The sequence below is a fragment of the Aquila chrysaetos genome, chromosome 9 (genome assembly GCF_900496995.4).
Source record: "Aquila chrysaetos chrysaetos chromosome 9, bAquChr1.4, whole genome shotgun sequence".
NCBI lineage: Eukaryota > Metazoa > Chordata > Aves > Accipitriformes > Accipitridae > Aquila > Aquila chrysaetos.
The window spans coordinates 24,509,351-24,522,218 of NC_044012.1; the positions used below are offsets into that span (position 1 = coordinate 24,509,351).

Genomic DNA, 12,868 nt, shown 5'->3' on the forward strand with positions numbered 1-12,868 from the left:
AGATCATTTCAGAAAGTTAACAATGTCATTTGTCTAAAAATTGTTTGGCGAGGAATTTATTTTCGCTGAAGCCACCTTTGTTCCTATTATTGCAAGCAAAGATTCTCTTCCATTTTCTAAGACTGCAGCAAACTGCAAAAAACTTTTCTGATGATGCTAGCAGCAGGTGTCTTACAGGTGTCTTTCAGGTGTCTTGCAACTTCTTGAACAGACAAGCACTCACAAGTCCACCCTTTCTTCTCGTGCCAGTTCCTGATGCATCTTCCCTAAGCTGTTTCTTGGGTCTGATTCTCTTTTCTGCCTCCCTAGATCTGTTGCTTTCCCATCTGTGTCCATTGCCAGTCTCTGCTGTTTCCTACTGAGCTTTAGCATTGCCAGTTGTAACACTGGAATCACATCAGCAATGTTGGAGGAGCAGCATGTTAATGGGACTTCCCGCTGGAGCCTTTTGGATGTTTTTTTTCCAACTTTTACCGTGCTTCCACAGCAAAATCCTCACCTAGCTGACAGATCTTACTTTAAAATCAAGACTTCATTCTGTATATAGCTGCTTACTGTCTTGCCTAACATGTTTGGAACCAGGCTTTGAGAGTTCAATTTTGTGTTTTTAACACAGAGCAGCTGGACTGCTGCCCCTTGGTCTCTCTGAAACCTGCGACAAGCAGTTCTGTTAGGACCTGTGAAGCCAGAAAGCTTTCTAAATGACAAGGCATTGTAGCCACCTGTGTCTGATGTAAAAGCCCATTTTCAGAAGCTTCTTGTTAGAAATGGGTGGTGTTTAAACCATCTTGCTGCAAGGACTCATTGTTTTCCTTGGGAAGGGACTGGTTTCAAGAATGGAGTATACACTGCTAACCTGTGTAAATGCTGCTAATAGACCATGCTGGGTGAGTACAGTGAGTGCTCAGTGTCTAAACAGTCTCTGTCTAAACAACTGTCCAGAAAAGTCATTGATTTGTTAGGAAATCATTTGCTACCAGCCAGTACTACTGGAGCCTGTATTTTTTTCGGACCTGTTTCCTATACGACTGAGGGTTTAAAATTGGAAAAGGTACATGATGGCCACGTGAGGGCAGGCTGCAGCCTGTCTTCATGCAGTACAGAAGTACAGCTAGGAGTTTCACTCTGCTAGCAATTTTAGGTCGTGATTTTCCACAGATCACAAACTTGCTAGTGAGGGTGGCCCTCAGCCTCTTCTCGGTCCATCAGCATATTGCAGGGTGACTGAGGTCTCTCATTCCAGCTACAGTGAGCACTCCAGTCTGGGTCCCATCCTGAAATCCCAGTTGGAAATGCCCCTGAATACAAGTGTGTACAGCTACTGAAGTGTGGATTGCTTCTATTCCTTGTAAAAGGCAAATGTTAAAAGCAAAAAGGTGCTTAGAGAAGGAAGAGAAAAGCAAAGTGTGAGACTCGCTTGAATTAAAATATTTCGTATTTCCTAATATCTCCTAATCTGGGTACTGAAAAAGGTAAGCTGTGAGTAGAGAGTTTCTTGTGATTCTGGGAGGAAACCAATGGGTCTCAGCATGCTTATGGGTTCCATGTCCATAGTAGAGATTCTGCTTTTAGTAGAAAAAAACCTGGGTGCCTGTCTGGGTCTACTTTATTGCAAGGTGAGCTTTACCGTGGACTCACCTGACTGTATTGACAACACCTTCATTGTCTATAAGGAAGTTTCTGAGGGGACACTGTCATGGTAGCTACCCGCAGTCAGAGGCCATTGGAAATGGACCCCAGAATTTCAGACATTAGCCAAATGCCTGCTGTTTGGAGAATCTCTGAAGGTGTTGTGAAACCTTACCCTCATGACTGACCATCGTCTCTCTCATGCTTGTCAAAGTGGAAGAAGCACATGCAGTGAAACAAAATAAGCTGGTGGATGCAGAGCAGGTCCAGATACTTGGTAGGTCAAAAAAGACACTCATATGTTAATTCAGTAGTATTGCAGAGGATGTGGAGAAATCCATCCTTACTCACAAGCACACAAAACTCTGGGTCTGCACACACTATTTCATACTGTTTCTTGAAATTGTGATCTATTGGGAAGTAGGTAAGAATGTGAAGAAACTGGTGGACGTGACCTAGCCTTCTGCAGTCCATGGTATTTCCAAACTGCCTATGAGTGCATCAGCTTGACTTCAATTTTTGGCATTAGAGACAGTAGATGATCCAGATGGCCACAGGAGGGCATAGTACAGCTTGCCTGTTCCTTCATAAATTACTATTTCCTGGTTTCCACTCATTGATTCTTAATTTGAGGTCACAAATTCATGTATATTTCTGCTGCCAAGTCATATCCAAGACAAGTAGATGTATTTATATAAAAAAGAGAGTCTATTTGTAGTATTTTCAACAAGTGTGAGAGAACAACAAGGTATATTATATCTCAGTTAGTAGCTGGGGAAGTTATAGAATGGAGAACAGTTTCTGCTGAAGTGAAGCCAGTGCAGTTGTGATGAGAGTCACCATTAAAAAAACCCTATTTTTTGGTCTGCTACCTTGAGCTCTACTTCTCTTGTGAAGACTGACTTCTTACTTTTGAGTCTAATAGTGTAGAGAAGTGCCTTGTTATATACAGAGAAGTGTAAATGAGTCCTTGGAGTGGAACCTGAAATGTTTAGGTAAACTGCTCAGCATATGTATTCCTGGTTTGCATTTCCTTCTCCATCACTGGAGGAAAGTCAGCTGTTCTTGTTTTCAATTGTTACACGGTTGGAGTCTGATTTGCAGTGCTCGTAGGGACTTTTAAGGAAAGTTGCCAATGCCTGTCTTTAGGCAGAGGCATGGAAGAGGAGAAGAAGCAGGTCCTGCTCGTCCGTCCTCCCCAGCTGCATGGTGCTGCCACTCCTCTTGTGTCAGATGGAGCGATTGTGCAGTTGTGGGAGGAGTCGGTCGGAGGAGCTGATCCGGCAGAAAACTGCGCTGCCAGAAAAGTGACTCACCGTCCATCTCCCTGTGGCTGCACATGGCAGGGCCCTTCAGCAGCAGCCTGAAGTCACTTCTCATTACATGGTGTCTGAAATCACAACCTAAGGATGTGGGTGTCGGATGGGTTTGTCCGGTTGCAGCTGTGGGCTGCAGTGGGGAGGGGTGATCCCACTGCTGCCGTGCTTCTGGCCAGACCTTTCTGTGCCCTCCCCTGTGACTCCGGCTCCAACAGCAAACCACTCATTCGGAGGGGAAGGGGCAGCTGAAATAGTAGCGGAGAAAAGGCAGAGAGGTGCCTTGAGGGAGAAGAAGTGTAGTTGTGCTATGCTGATGTTCCCTCCAGCAAACCTGGTAGCCTGCACATGGAAATGTGTTTTGAAGTGACATGCAGAAGGGCACCACGTGTCCCGGGCGTGAGTCCAGTAGCCCTGTGACATTTGGTTTGTTTCTGCTCAGTGAGGGGATCGATAGATCCAGGGTGTTGGATCTGAGCTTTGCACAGTCTGCTTGCTTTTAAAAACATTTGCCTTTTGTCTTAGATGTGCCTCTGCACTTCAGGCTGTTTGCGTACCACTTGCACCAAAGTTCTGAGCACTCTGTCTTTCTATCTCACATGCCTTTGGTGGACTCTTCTGTGCTGCCCCCAGAGTCGTTTGTGTCTTGCTACTGCCTATGTGCAGTGAGCTGTGCCACCTGCCATCGACTTTGTGTTGCTCTGCTGGGGATCCACAGCTGGCAGGGAGGTTGTCTGCCAGGAATCTCACCGTCCTGCTCCTTTCTGCTCTCTCCTCTGCCCTGGCAAAAGGTGAGCTCAGCTGGTTTTGCTCGGTGTTTGCTCGTGCCATGAATTTACAGCTTGCCAGCAAAGCTCTGTTTCACAACATCTTCAAGGGTTGGATGGTGTGGTTTTCCTTGTGCTCCTGAAGAGGGGAATGGACTGGAACAGAGTGAAACCCCTGGGAGATGTGGAGCCTGGGAAGGTCTAGGACAATGTACCTCTGCTGGCATTTTTTGCTGGGGCACTGGCACTGACTACAGCCTTTCCAAACTCTGCTGCTCTCGTGGTGCTTAGTGCCTTGCTGACCTGTTTGAGTGTGGCAGAAAGCTGTAAAGAGAGTATGGAGGCCAGGACAAAAGTATAGGACGGGGGATTTAAGAATGCAAGATGATGAGCAACACTTAGACATCCTGGAGCACCTCCAGGGTTTTATGGCACGGTGAGGTGGGAAGCGAGAGAACGTCCTCCCTGGAGAACGAGGGGAAGGTTGGAGGGTGCTCCCATAGTTGGGGTAGGTCTTGCTTGGGTGTTTAGAGCAGACGTGGTTTTCTTGGTGAAGCAAGGTCTTCTCCCAATGCATTTAGTGCGCTGGGCCAGTCTGCACCAGGTTGTATCACTTTGTCTTGCCCATTACCAAAATTATAGCATGTTCTTCCCTACCAGGGTTGGAAGAGATGATCAGGAGGAGGGGAGTAGTTGCCACCTGACTGTGGGCTGTCAAGTGAAGCCCACAATTGCCTGGAGCACATGTTTGGGCCATACATCCTGCCAGCCTGGAAATTGGAATTTCCACTCTTTCTGGAAGGAGTGAAAATGAGCCTGCATTTTTTTCCTTTTCTACTGCCTGAAACAAGCACCTGCCTCTGCATAGTGCACTAATTATTTGAGAAACTGCTTAAAGCTGGGCACTGATGCCAGGTGCCAGGCTGCTCCAGTGTCCACCTGTCACTTGTTTAAAGTGCTGTTCTGGAACCAGAGAGCCATTAATTACAGCCCTACTGAGATTGGCTATCTCTTCTGGTGGAGATCTCCCGAGGGCTTCTTTAATGGCGCTGTCAGATGTTTCTGCATTCCTACGTGGAGCAATTACTTATCCTGTGTAATTTGCCCACTGATTGAGGAGCTCTTCCACAAGATACAATGCTCGTTCACGTTCCATGGCACTTGGTGTTTTCTTCCTGCTTTAGTTTGGCAGCTGGTGGCAGCCAGGCTCCTGGTGATCACAGGAGGGGACCCTTCTTCCAAAATTCTTCTCTCCAATACCTCAATCCCTTTAATGGAGGCCTCTGCTGTTCCCATGGGTGTTTTGTGACAGTTTAGTCTAGTTTGTATGTAATTCAACCACACTGGTGCCAGGCACTTTGCAGCGTTAGTGGCTGCTATGGGGCTTTGGGTGTTCAGTGAGTGGACTGGTGGGGAGAGTAAGTAGCTACTGCTCAGGCACTGTTTCACGGTGCCGAGTTGCCCCGAATCCTAAAGGTTCCTATTTTCCATAGGTGGGCTGACTTCCCCACATGGAGATGCAAACCTGAGAGGCAGCAGGCATGTCTTGACCTTGTAGGTGCTGCATCAACAAGATCAACAAGGGCACAGTTTGCTTTTCCTGAGGCACCCATTCCTAGCCTGATGTGTTTTCTAGCTGTTTGGGAGCCATCAGCAGCTCCTCAAGTCTCTTCTGATGTCAGTACTGTTGGAGCCCCCTCCCTCCTCTGAGTGCTGTATCCCAGTTTGCAGTCCTTAGGAGCTCCCAAAGTCGTCTTTGTGGGTAGAGGCACCTCTGGGCCTGGCTTTCTGAGTTGACCCCAGGGAGCCCATGATGCCTTCAGCTCAGCCCTCAGACAGAGACGTGCCTTCTGTCAGGGTCCAGGTTTCAGAGGTGCCTTTGGTGGCCTCCGTATGTTGAAACCTTGTAATTTCCAGGAGGCTGCTGGTGGGGCCGATTATCTAGCTGGACTTCTCATCCCTCATGTGGAATTTGCAGCCACTGCACATTTGTATGGCAGGAGCCTGGGTATGGGGGATGGCTTTAATTAGCTTGTTTCTCGGCTGGGACATGGAGGCCTCCAGAGCCTGAAGAAGTCATTGGAAATCACCAGAGCCCCAGGATCAGATACGGGAGGTTGTGTTTAAGGAAAAGACCTGCATGGACCAGCAGATTTTTCCTCTAGATTGGTGGTTAGCAAGGCGGAAACAAGCTGCAGCGCTGGTCTGGCACCTCCCAAACGCTTAGGAGTGATGGCTCCTCCCTTGGCAGCTTGCTTTCTCCCCCCCACCCCTTTGCCTTGTATATAAGGCCCCCTCGGAGCAGCCTTGGCACAACACAGCCCACTCCAGCGAGGCAGGGAGCAAGCTGCACCTCCAGTTCCAGCACCTCTGCTCTTGAGGAGAGTGAACCAGAAGGCCTTCAGCATGGGTAAGAGATACTCTGCAGCCTCCCCGCAGCCCACAGCAGCTCCAAGCCTTGTAGCCGCATCCTGGATCTGGCTCCAGCCACTGCCTGGAGGCTGCAGACATCCCACCTTGAAACCCATTTGTGGACTGGTAGGTTTGTTCCTCTGCAGCACTGCAGGAAGGAGAAGAGTGGGACTGAAGCTTGGCGTGTTGTCTGACTGGTGCCAGAGGTTTCTATTGCCTCGCTACCGTTCTGCTTCCAGGGGCTTCTTTTTGCCTTGAAAAGCTACTTGCATGTGGCTGTAGCATCCGTGCTGAGGGGAGCCTCCCCTTCTGCTGCGGAATCGTCAGGGAGACAAGAAACCAGACTTATTTTCCAGGCTAGACCTTCAATACTGACGTGGTTCTCTGTGTAAGCTCTCTCTCCTTCACTGCTGTTGGAGAAGCGATCAGTGAGGTGCTCAGAGGATGCAGAAGGGAACTGAGCAGTGGTTTGATCCATGATACGCCAGGTGGCACTTGAGAGAGGATTCCTCTCCTGCATCTGTGATTTGTCAGTGCCATAACAAGACTAGATGCTGGTCACAGAGGTCCCCATTGACAGCGGGGGTGGGAGAAGGTCCATCGGGTAGGACAGAGTCTTCTGAATAGGCACCTTTTAGGACGTAGACGTTTCTCATTTTATTCTTCTCTTCTTCTCGAATCAGACAGATGCAGAGTTCAGTGCTACGAGTACCCCACCTGCCCGGATGTTGTGAAAGGCAAGTCCTCTTGAGCATGTTTTGGAGTGGGTGGTGTTTGGGAAAGAGCTCCGTGTTAGTGGAGACCACCATTAACTGTGTGTGTTATAGCCTCTCCAAAGGGAGAAGGCTGTAACTATATGGAGATCCACTTTTGTCCTCTTACCTCTGGGTCCGTAATGGAAGCAGGGTTGGACAGTTAACAGTGACCAAGGAGGAAGGTTGTAGCATCCAGAAAAATAAGTTCAGTCCTATCTGAGAGTCTGTTGAAGCTTTTCTTTTCCTTTCTGGCTGGCTCATGGTGTGTTTTAAAGGAAGCTTTCTATATACCCAGCTCCCAGAGAGGAGGTTGCCTACGTGACCTGTACCTACAGGGAAACATGCATCGACCAACCTGACTTCCTGGCCACCATCGATCTCAACCCCAGATCTCCATATTATTGCCAGGTACCTGTGTCTTGACTGTGTTTTTATTGGGCTGGTGACTAGCTGCTGGCTCTGTGCTTTATAGTGCCTCCAGATTCAGGACATCTACTCTTTTTTGCTGGGGAAAATCAGATTGCTTGATAGCCACTCTGTCATGCCAGCTGTCTGTTTATGCCTTACACCTTCTTGTCTTCCTGCATCTTTCTGTCTCATCCACCCTGAACTGACTTTTTTCCCTTGCTGCCTGTTCATAACCTGCCAAGACCCATCTGGGAAACCCCTTGTGAGTTTTGTCATGACAGGTCTACTTCTTGCTTCTCCACCGGTATTATGCGTGAGATAGGGATGTTGTCTGCTAGGAATCTCACCTTCCTGGTCTCTTTCCACTGTCTTGTGTATGCCTCGCTCTAGTTGAATCACCTCTGTCTCTGTGTCCCGGGGACAAGTTGGCTCTGACTCACTTCCCAACTCACTCCCAGAGAATCTTGGTGCTGCTAGTGAGTTTTTGAGCAAATGCTCTGAATCACCCTGTCAGTGGCTGCTCAGCATGGAAAATGGTCTCCAGTGACCCAGGTGGTTTAGGGTATCCAGCACTTTTGCAGAGTTCAGCAATTTTCTACTGTGCTGCAATGTTGGCGATGTTCTGTTATGCACTGTACCAACCTGTCTGCTGTCATCCTAAATGGGAAGTTGGAGTTTACCTGTCTCCAAAGGCTGCAAAGACACATTATCTACATCTACTGTGCATCTTTGAACTGATCAGTCACATTTAACATTTCCGGAGATCTCCTTTGGTGCGGGCACTGGTGTTATCATCTCTATGTTGCTGGTTGCATTAGGGTCCCCATTTCTCCGTGCCTCCCTGTGCGAACCCTAACTCTACCTTGAGTGCCTAGGTGATTCACCGCCTGCCCATGCCCAACCTCAAAGATGAGCTGCATTCCTCGGGGTGGAGCGCTGGCTGCCCCTGCTTTGACGATACCACAACGAAAAGGAACAAGCTGATTCTTCCCTGTTTGATTTCTTCCCGCATTTACGTGGTGGATGTGGGTTCACAGTGCCGGGCTCCCAAGCTGTGTAAGGTATGCCTGAGGTGATTCAAAGACAAGCTTCTGGGAAGGAGTTGGGAACTAGTGCTTCTTGAATAATGTAGAGGGAAGAAGGGTTCTCTCCTCATCTTCTCTTCCACCCTGATTTTAGAGAGCTGGGTCACTTTTCCCTCTCGGCTCTCTCCTTTTCAGACCAAGGAAGGCTCCGATCATCATTGCGTTCCGTTCTGTGTGCCTGTTGCACAGAGAGAGTCTAATAACGGGAAGTCACGCAACACACCACACCTGCCCCCCTCCCAAATAGTGAGGCGGACAGACAAGCTGTTATGAGTTAGGTGTTGCTGCACTCTTGTTGTCTGTGCAGAGGGGAGCTCAGAGGCTTCTGTGCTCCTCTCGAAGGAGGAGCAGGCCCTAGCAAGTGTGAGTTCTGGGAAAGAAAGCTCCGGCAAGCGTCAGAGATTTTCAGAAGTCTCTGATGGCCAAAGGCTCTGCCAGGGAGTGTGAAATGAGCTGAGCAGTCAGAGGCTGAAGTGTGTGTGCGTCAACTTTTTTCAGATGATTGAGCCAGTGGATGTCTTCTGGAAGTGCAACAAGGGATACCTCAATATACCTCGCAGCCTGCCTAATGGCGATATTCTGATTGCCAACACAGGAGATCCATCTGGCAATGCGAAAGGTACTTTGCCCTTTAATAACTCCATGAACAAACTGATTGGTTTGGAAGTGGAGTATGTGATATTTCGTCCATCCCCTTTTTGTATCACAGGTGGATTTATTGTGCTGGATGGAGAGACCTTTGAGCTGAAGGGGAACTGGGAGAATGAGTGTGACAGCCCGCCGAGTGGATATGACTTCTGTTACAAGCCACGCCACAACGTTCTGGTCAGCTCTGCCGGAGTAGTCCCAAAATGTGTGGGATATGGATTCAGTCCCGATGACTTCAAGAAAGGTGAGGGAATATGGGTGCAAGTGCTGAGCCAGAACTCACCGAGGTGGTGGGAGGGTGTCGATGCCGTCAAAGAAAGGGCCAGAGCTGGTGAGAGGACACAGGCAGATTTCTTCCCCAATGGCCCATTTTACAGACACGGCTACAGGACGTGCAGCATCTGTCCTTAAGGCAGGCTGGTTCCTGTCTTCTCCCACTGCTCCCTAAATCACCGCAGTTTCTCTGCTGATTCTGGCTCGTCGCTGCCATGGCTGTCCCTGCCTGTGAGCATTTTGGGGAGGGATTAGGGTAGCCCTCCCTCTTCTGATGTGGTTTTCCTTTTCCTCAGGGGTCTTTGGGCGCCGCCTGAACGTGTGGAACTTGTCCTGCCGCAGCCTCACCCAGTGCTTTGACCTGGGGGAGGACTCTCTGCCCCTGAGCGTTAAATTCCTCCACAACCCCGATGCTGCCGAGGGATATGTCAGCTGTGCCCTGAGTGGCATCGTCTACCGCTTCTACAAGTGCGAGGCAAGTATTGTGCCAGCAGCCAGGGGAGACCCGGCCGTGGTGAGCTACAGAGGGATTGAGAAGCACACAGAAGAAATTTGGGGTAGCAGAGAGAAAGAAGGAGGCGTGCGGAGAGGGCACTATCCAGACCCTGCTTTGGATGTGTGTGCTAGAACGAGAGGAGTCTGTTCTTCCACTGAGTGTAAAGGAAGCCCATCATGACCATCTAGGATGAACATCTGGGGGATTAATTTGAGCGATGAAGACCAGCCTTGCTGTTGGTATCAGACGATGCTGTCCTAATTGTGTCTGCTCATAGTAGCTGGGTGCAGCGGTAGCCTTCCTCAGGCAACTTTGCCTAGCTGTGCAAGTGTGTGAGTGCAGGGGAGTGCACATCTTGCCTGACCAGCCAGGAACGCTCATGGTGCGGTGCCTGTGTTTCTTGTGCAGAGAGACAACTGGGCAGTGGAGGAGGTGATTCGGATACCGGCCAAGGACGTGACGGGATGGATTATGCCCAAGATGCCAGGTTCGTGTGCCCTGAGGTGGTGTTTCCTTTTTCTTCCGGGGCATTGTTTTGCACAGCCTGGCAAAGCCCACTCACTGACCGGCAAAGCCTTGCTGCGTAAACACGGCAGAAGGCTCGTTGGAGGGGCTGAGGGGCTGTGCACACCCCCAAGAAGACACTGCTGCCCCAGCTGGAGCCTGTGCACTTGAGCCTGTGAGATGTACAGAATGGCAGGGAGAGATGCGAGCTGGGGTTCGATGCAAGGCATGCTTTCTGTTGCTGCTGTCTTCTCTGGAGCTTTTTGTTTCTGTGCCCTAGCATTCACAGTGGACCTCATCATCTCAATGGATGACAAGTACCTCTATCTCAGCAACTGGCTGCATGGAGACATCCGCCAGTACGAGCTCTCCAAAACCTGCAAGCCCAGGCTGGTGGGACAGGTAAGGCAGGAGCAGAAAGGCTTGCACTGTTGGGTTCCTCGGCAGGATCTGGTGGTGGTTAGATGACAAGGCAACATGTCTCCCACTGCCTCGCTTACAGGTGTTTGTGGGAGGCAGTATCCTCAGAGGTGGACCCGTGGCTGTGTGTAGAGACGAAGAGCTGAAGTGCCAGCCGGAGCCCTTGGTGATCAAGGTGAGTTCCGTGGCCTGTTTGCCCTCTGGTGTCCTTTGGACTTTGGCTCTGCTCTGCTAATTCTCTGCCCAGGGTTTCTGGGGTAGGTCTCCACCACGGAGGTGCCCCCGTGTCTGCAGCATCTGGTAGCTTGTCTGTGTTGGGAGGGGAGGCAGCCACTCTGCTCTGCTCTGCTCCCCTGCTCCTGCTTGTGCTTGACTGCTCAAAGAAAGAAGCCAGTAACATCACTGCTGTCTGTTGTGCCTTCAGTGCAAGAGAGTGTACGGCGGCCCTGGTAAAATGCAGCTCAGCGTGGATGGCAAGAGGCTGTACGTCACCAACTCCTTATACAGCACATGGGACAAGCAGTTCTACCCGAACTTGGTCAAGTAAGAAACATTTGGGAGACAAGGGGCCTCTTTTGCATGGCCTCTCTGTTAGAAACAGGAAAGGTGCCTCATCAGGGGGCCTACAAGGACGCGTTTGTGATTGCAAGGGGACAGCTCTTTCTAACACCATCCCCGCAGCTTCCTCATGTTGAATTTCACATTGTGAGTTGACTCACAAACATCTCTGGCTGGGCAAGCTGCAGTGCCAGGGATTGGCTTGGGAGAGCCTAAGTGTTTCAGTCTGAAAGGTGGAGTGAATCCATCTACGGATCTCTGGGAGCCAGGCCACGTCTCTGCTACAGCATCTCCCAGTGTATCCACCAGAGATGTTTTGATTTAGCAAAGCAGACGATGATCTCCAACACCAAGGCAAGCTCCAGCCTGCCTGTCACATCATGCCTAGCAGATACGGAACAGGAGGGTGAAGGGCAGGATCTCTTGAACAGGACCATGGTTTGCTTGTCTGTAATAGCTGTGCTCTCGTCCCCTCACAGGGAAGGCTCTGTCATGCTGCAGATTGATGTGGACACTGAGAAAGGAGGCCTGACCGTGAACAAGAACTTCCTGGTGGATTTTGGAAAGGAACCCAATGGGCCTTGCCTTGCCCATGACATCCACTTCCCTTGTGGGGATTCCACCACCGATATCTTGGCCTAGGCGCCATGTGAAAGACTCCCTTCTTCTCTCCCTTCTGTAGTGCAGCCATTAAGAGCATAGGGTAATTGGGTCTGGGGGTCCGCATGCATTGCTGGAGTCTAGATTTCTGCTAACATAAGCTATGGAAGCTCTGCCTTGTTGCGAGAGTTTGGTTCAGGCCGGTGAACAACGACACAGGCATGTTTTCAGTGCAAAGCAATCCCTGGGCATGATTCACAGAGCAGAGCCCAGGGCGATTGCTCAGATACAGACACGTGCAGTGCGCACAGTGCCTTTCGGCAGACATCTGCATACCCACCGTGCCTTGCCTCATTGCTACAGGCCTGTCGGACACCTGCCTTGATGTCCCCAGGCTGTTAGCAATCGCTGTCTAGTACCGGGGCCGGTAGCAAGGTGTTGGACTCTCAGTTATGCTTCAGAGCTTGTTCACCCTTGAAAACTAAGGCAAAAGAAAGTGAAGTGCCCAGTTTGTCTGAGTTACTGTTCTTCAGCCAGGACATTCCTGGATAGTCTTCCCCTGGCACAAGAGCCCTCTTGGCTCGCTTCTCACGTGCTTGGATCAGTATGCATTATAGCTGAAGGAGTATGAAGTGCTTTATTTCAAAAAGAGGTGCCTGTTTCATGACACTGGTTTGCTCTTGTGTTCTGCTTTAAACAAGAATAAAATTGTTCTTTGCATCAGCTGGATCTTCATGTGTCTTATTTCATTGAAGCCTTTCTATATTGTTTTCAGCAGTGGTTAATGATTAGGTCAGGGTTTTAGAAATCCCTATGACAGAAACACTGTCTGGTCAGGAGTGCCTGTTAGTCTTCCTGAAACCCAAAGGTTGCAAAAATGTGGATCTAATGTGAATCCTTACAAATTTTAGCTTTTTCCCTATTTACCTTGGAAGAAAAGATCTTTGCTTTCTTTCTTCACACTTCCCATGGACAAACACATTGCTACAGCTCTCTT

At 49.7% G+C, this 12,868-nt stretch overlaps 1 protein-coding gene across 2 annotated transcripts; it reads left to right on the forward strand.

Annotated features, from left to right (window-relative positions):
* Positions 1–46: 46 nt before the first annotated feature.
* On the forward strand, positions 47–12,594 carry LOC115345546 (methanethiol oxidase-like). 2 transcript variants are annotated; one of them, XM_030024533.2, is made up of 12 exons: positions 47–6,122; positions 6,808–6,861; positions 7,175–7,287; positions 8,163–8,348; positions 8,871–8,991; positions 9,082–9,264; positions 9,590–9,768; positions 10,198–10,276; positions 10,574–10,695; positions 10,796–10,888; positions 11,138–11,256; positions 11,751–12,594. In XM_030024533.2, exons 1-12 carry the CDS (start codon positions 6,119–6,121, stop codon positions 11,911–11,913), a joined length of 1,416 nt encoding a protein of 471 aa, XP_029880393.1. In that variant the 5' UTR covers positions 47–6,118; the 3' UTR covers positions 11,914–12,594. The 2 variants fall into 2 exon arrangements, with proteins under 2 accessions (XP_029880393.1, XP_040982233.1); XM_041126299.1 differs by lacking the exon at positions 8,163–8,348.
* Positions 12,595–12,868: the final 274 nt, after the last annotated feature.

Coding starts and splice junctions, on each gene's coding strand:
- LOC115345546 (XM_030024533.2), top strand. Junction 9,769..10,197: donor ACCGCTTCTACAAGTGCGAG/GCAAGTATTGTG, acceptor TTTCTTGTGCAG/AGAGACAACTGGGCAGTGGA. Junction 10,696..10,795: donor AGCCCAGGCTGGTGGGACAG/GTAAGGCAGGAG, acceptor CCTCGCTTACAG/GTGTTTGTGGGAGGCAGTAT.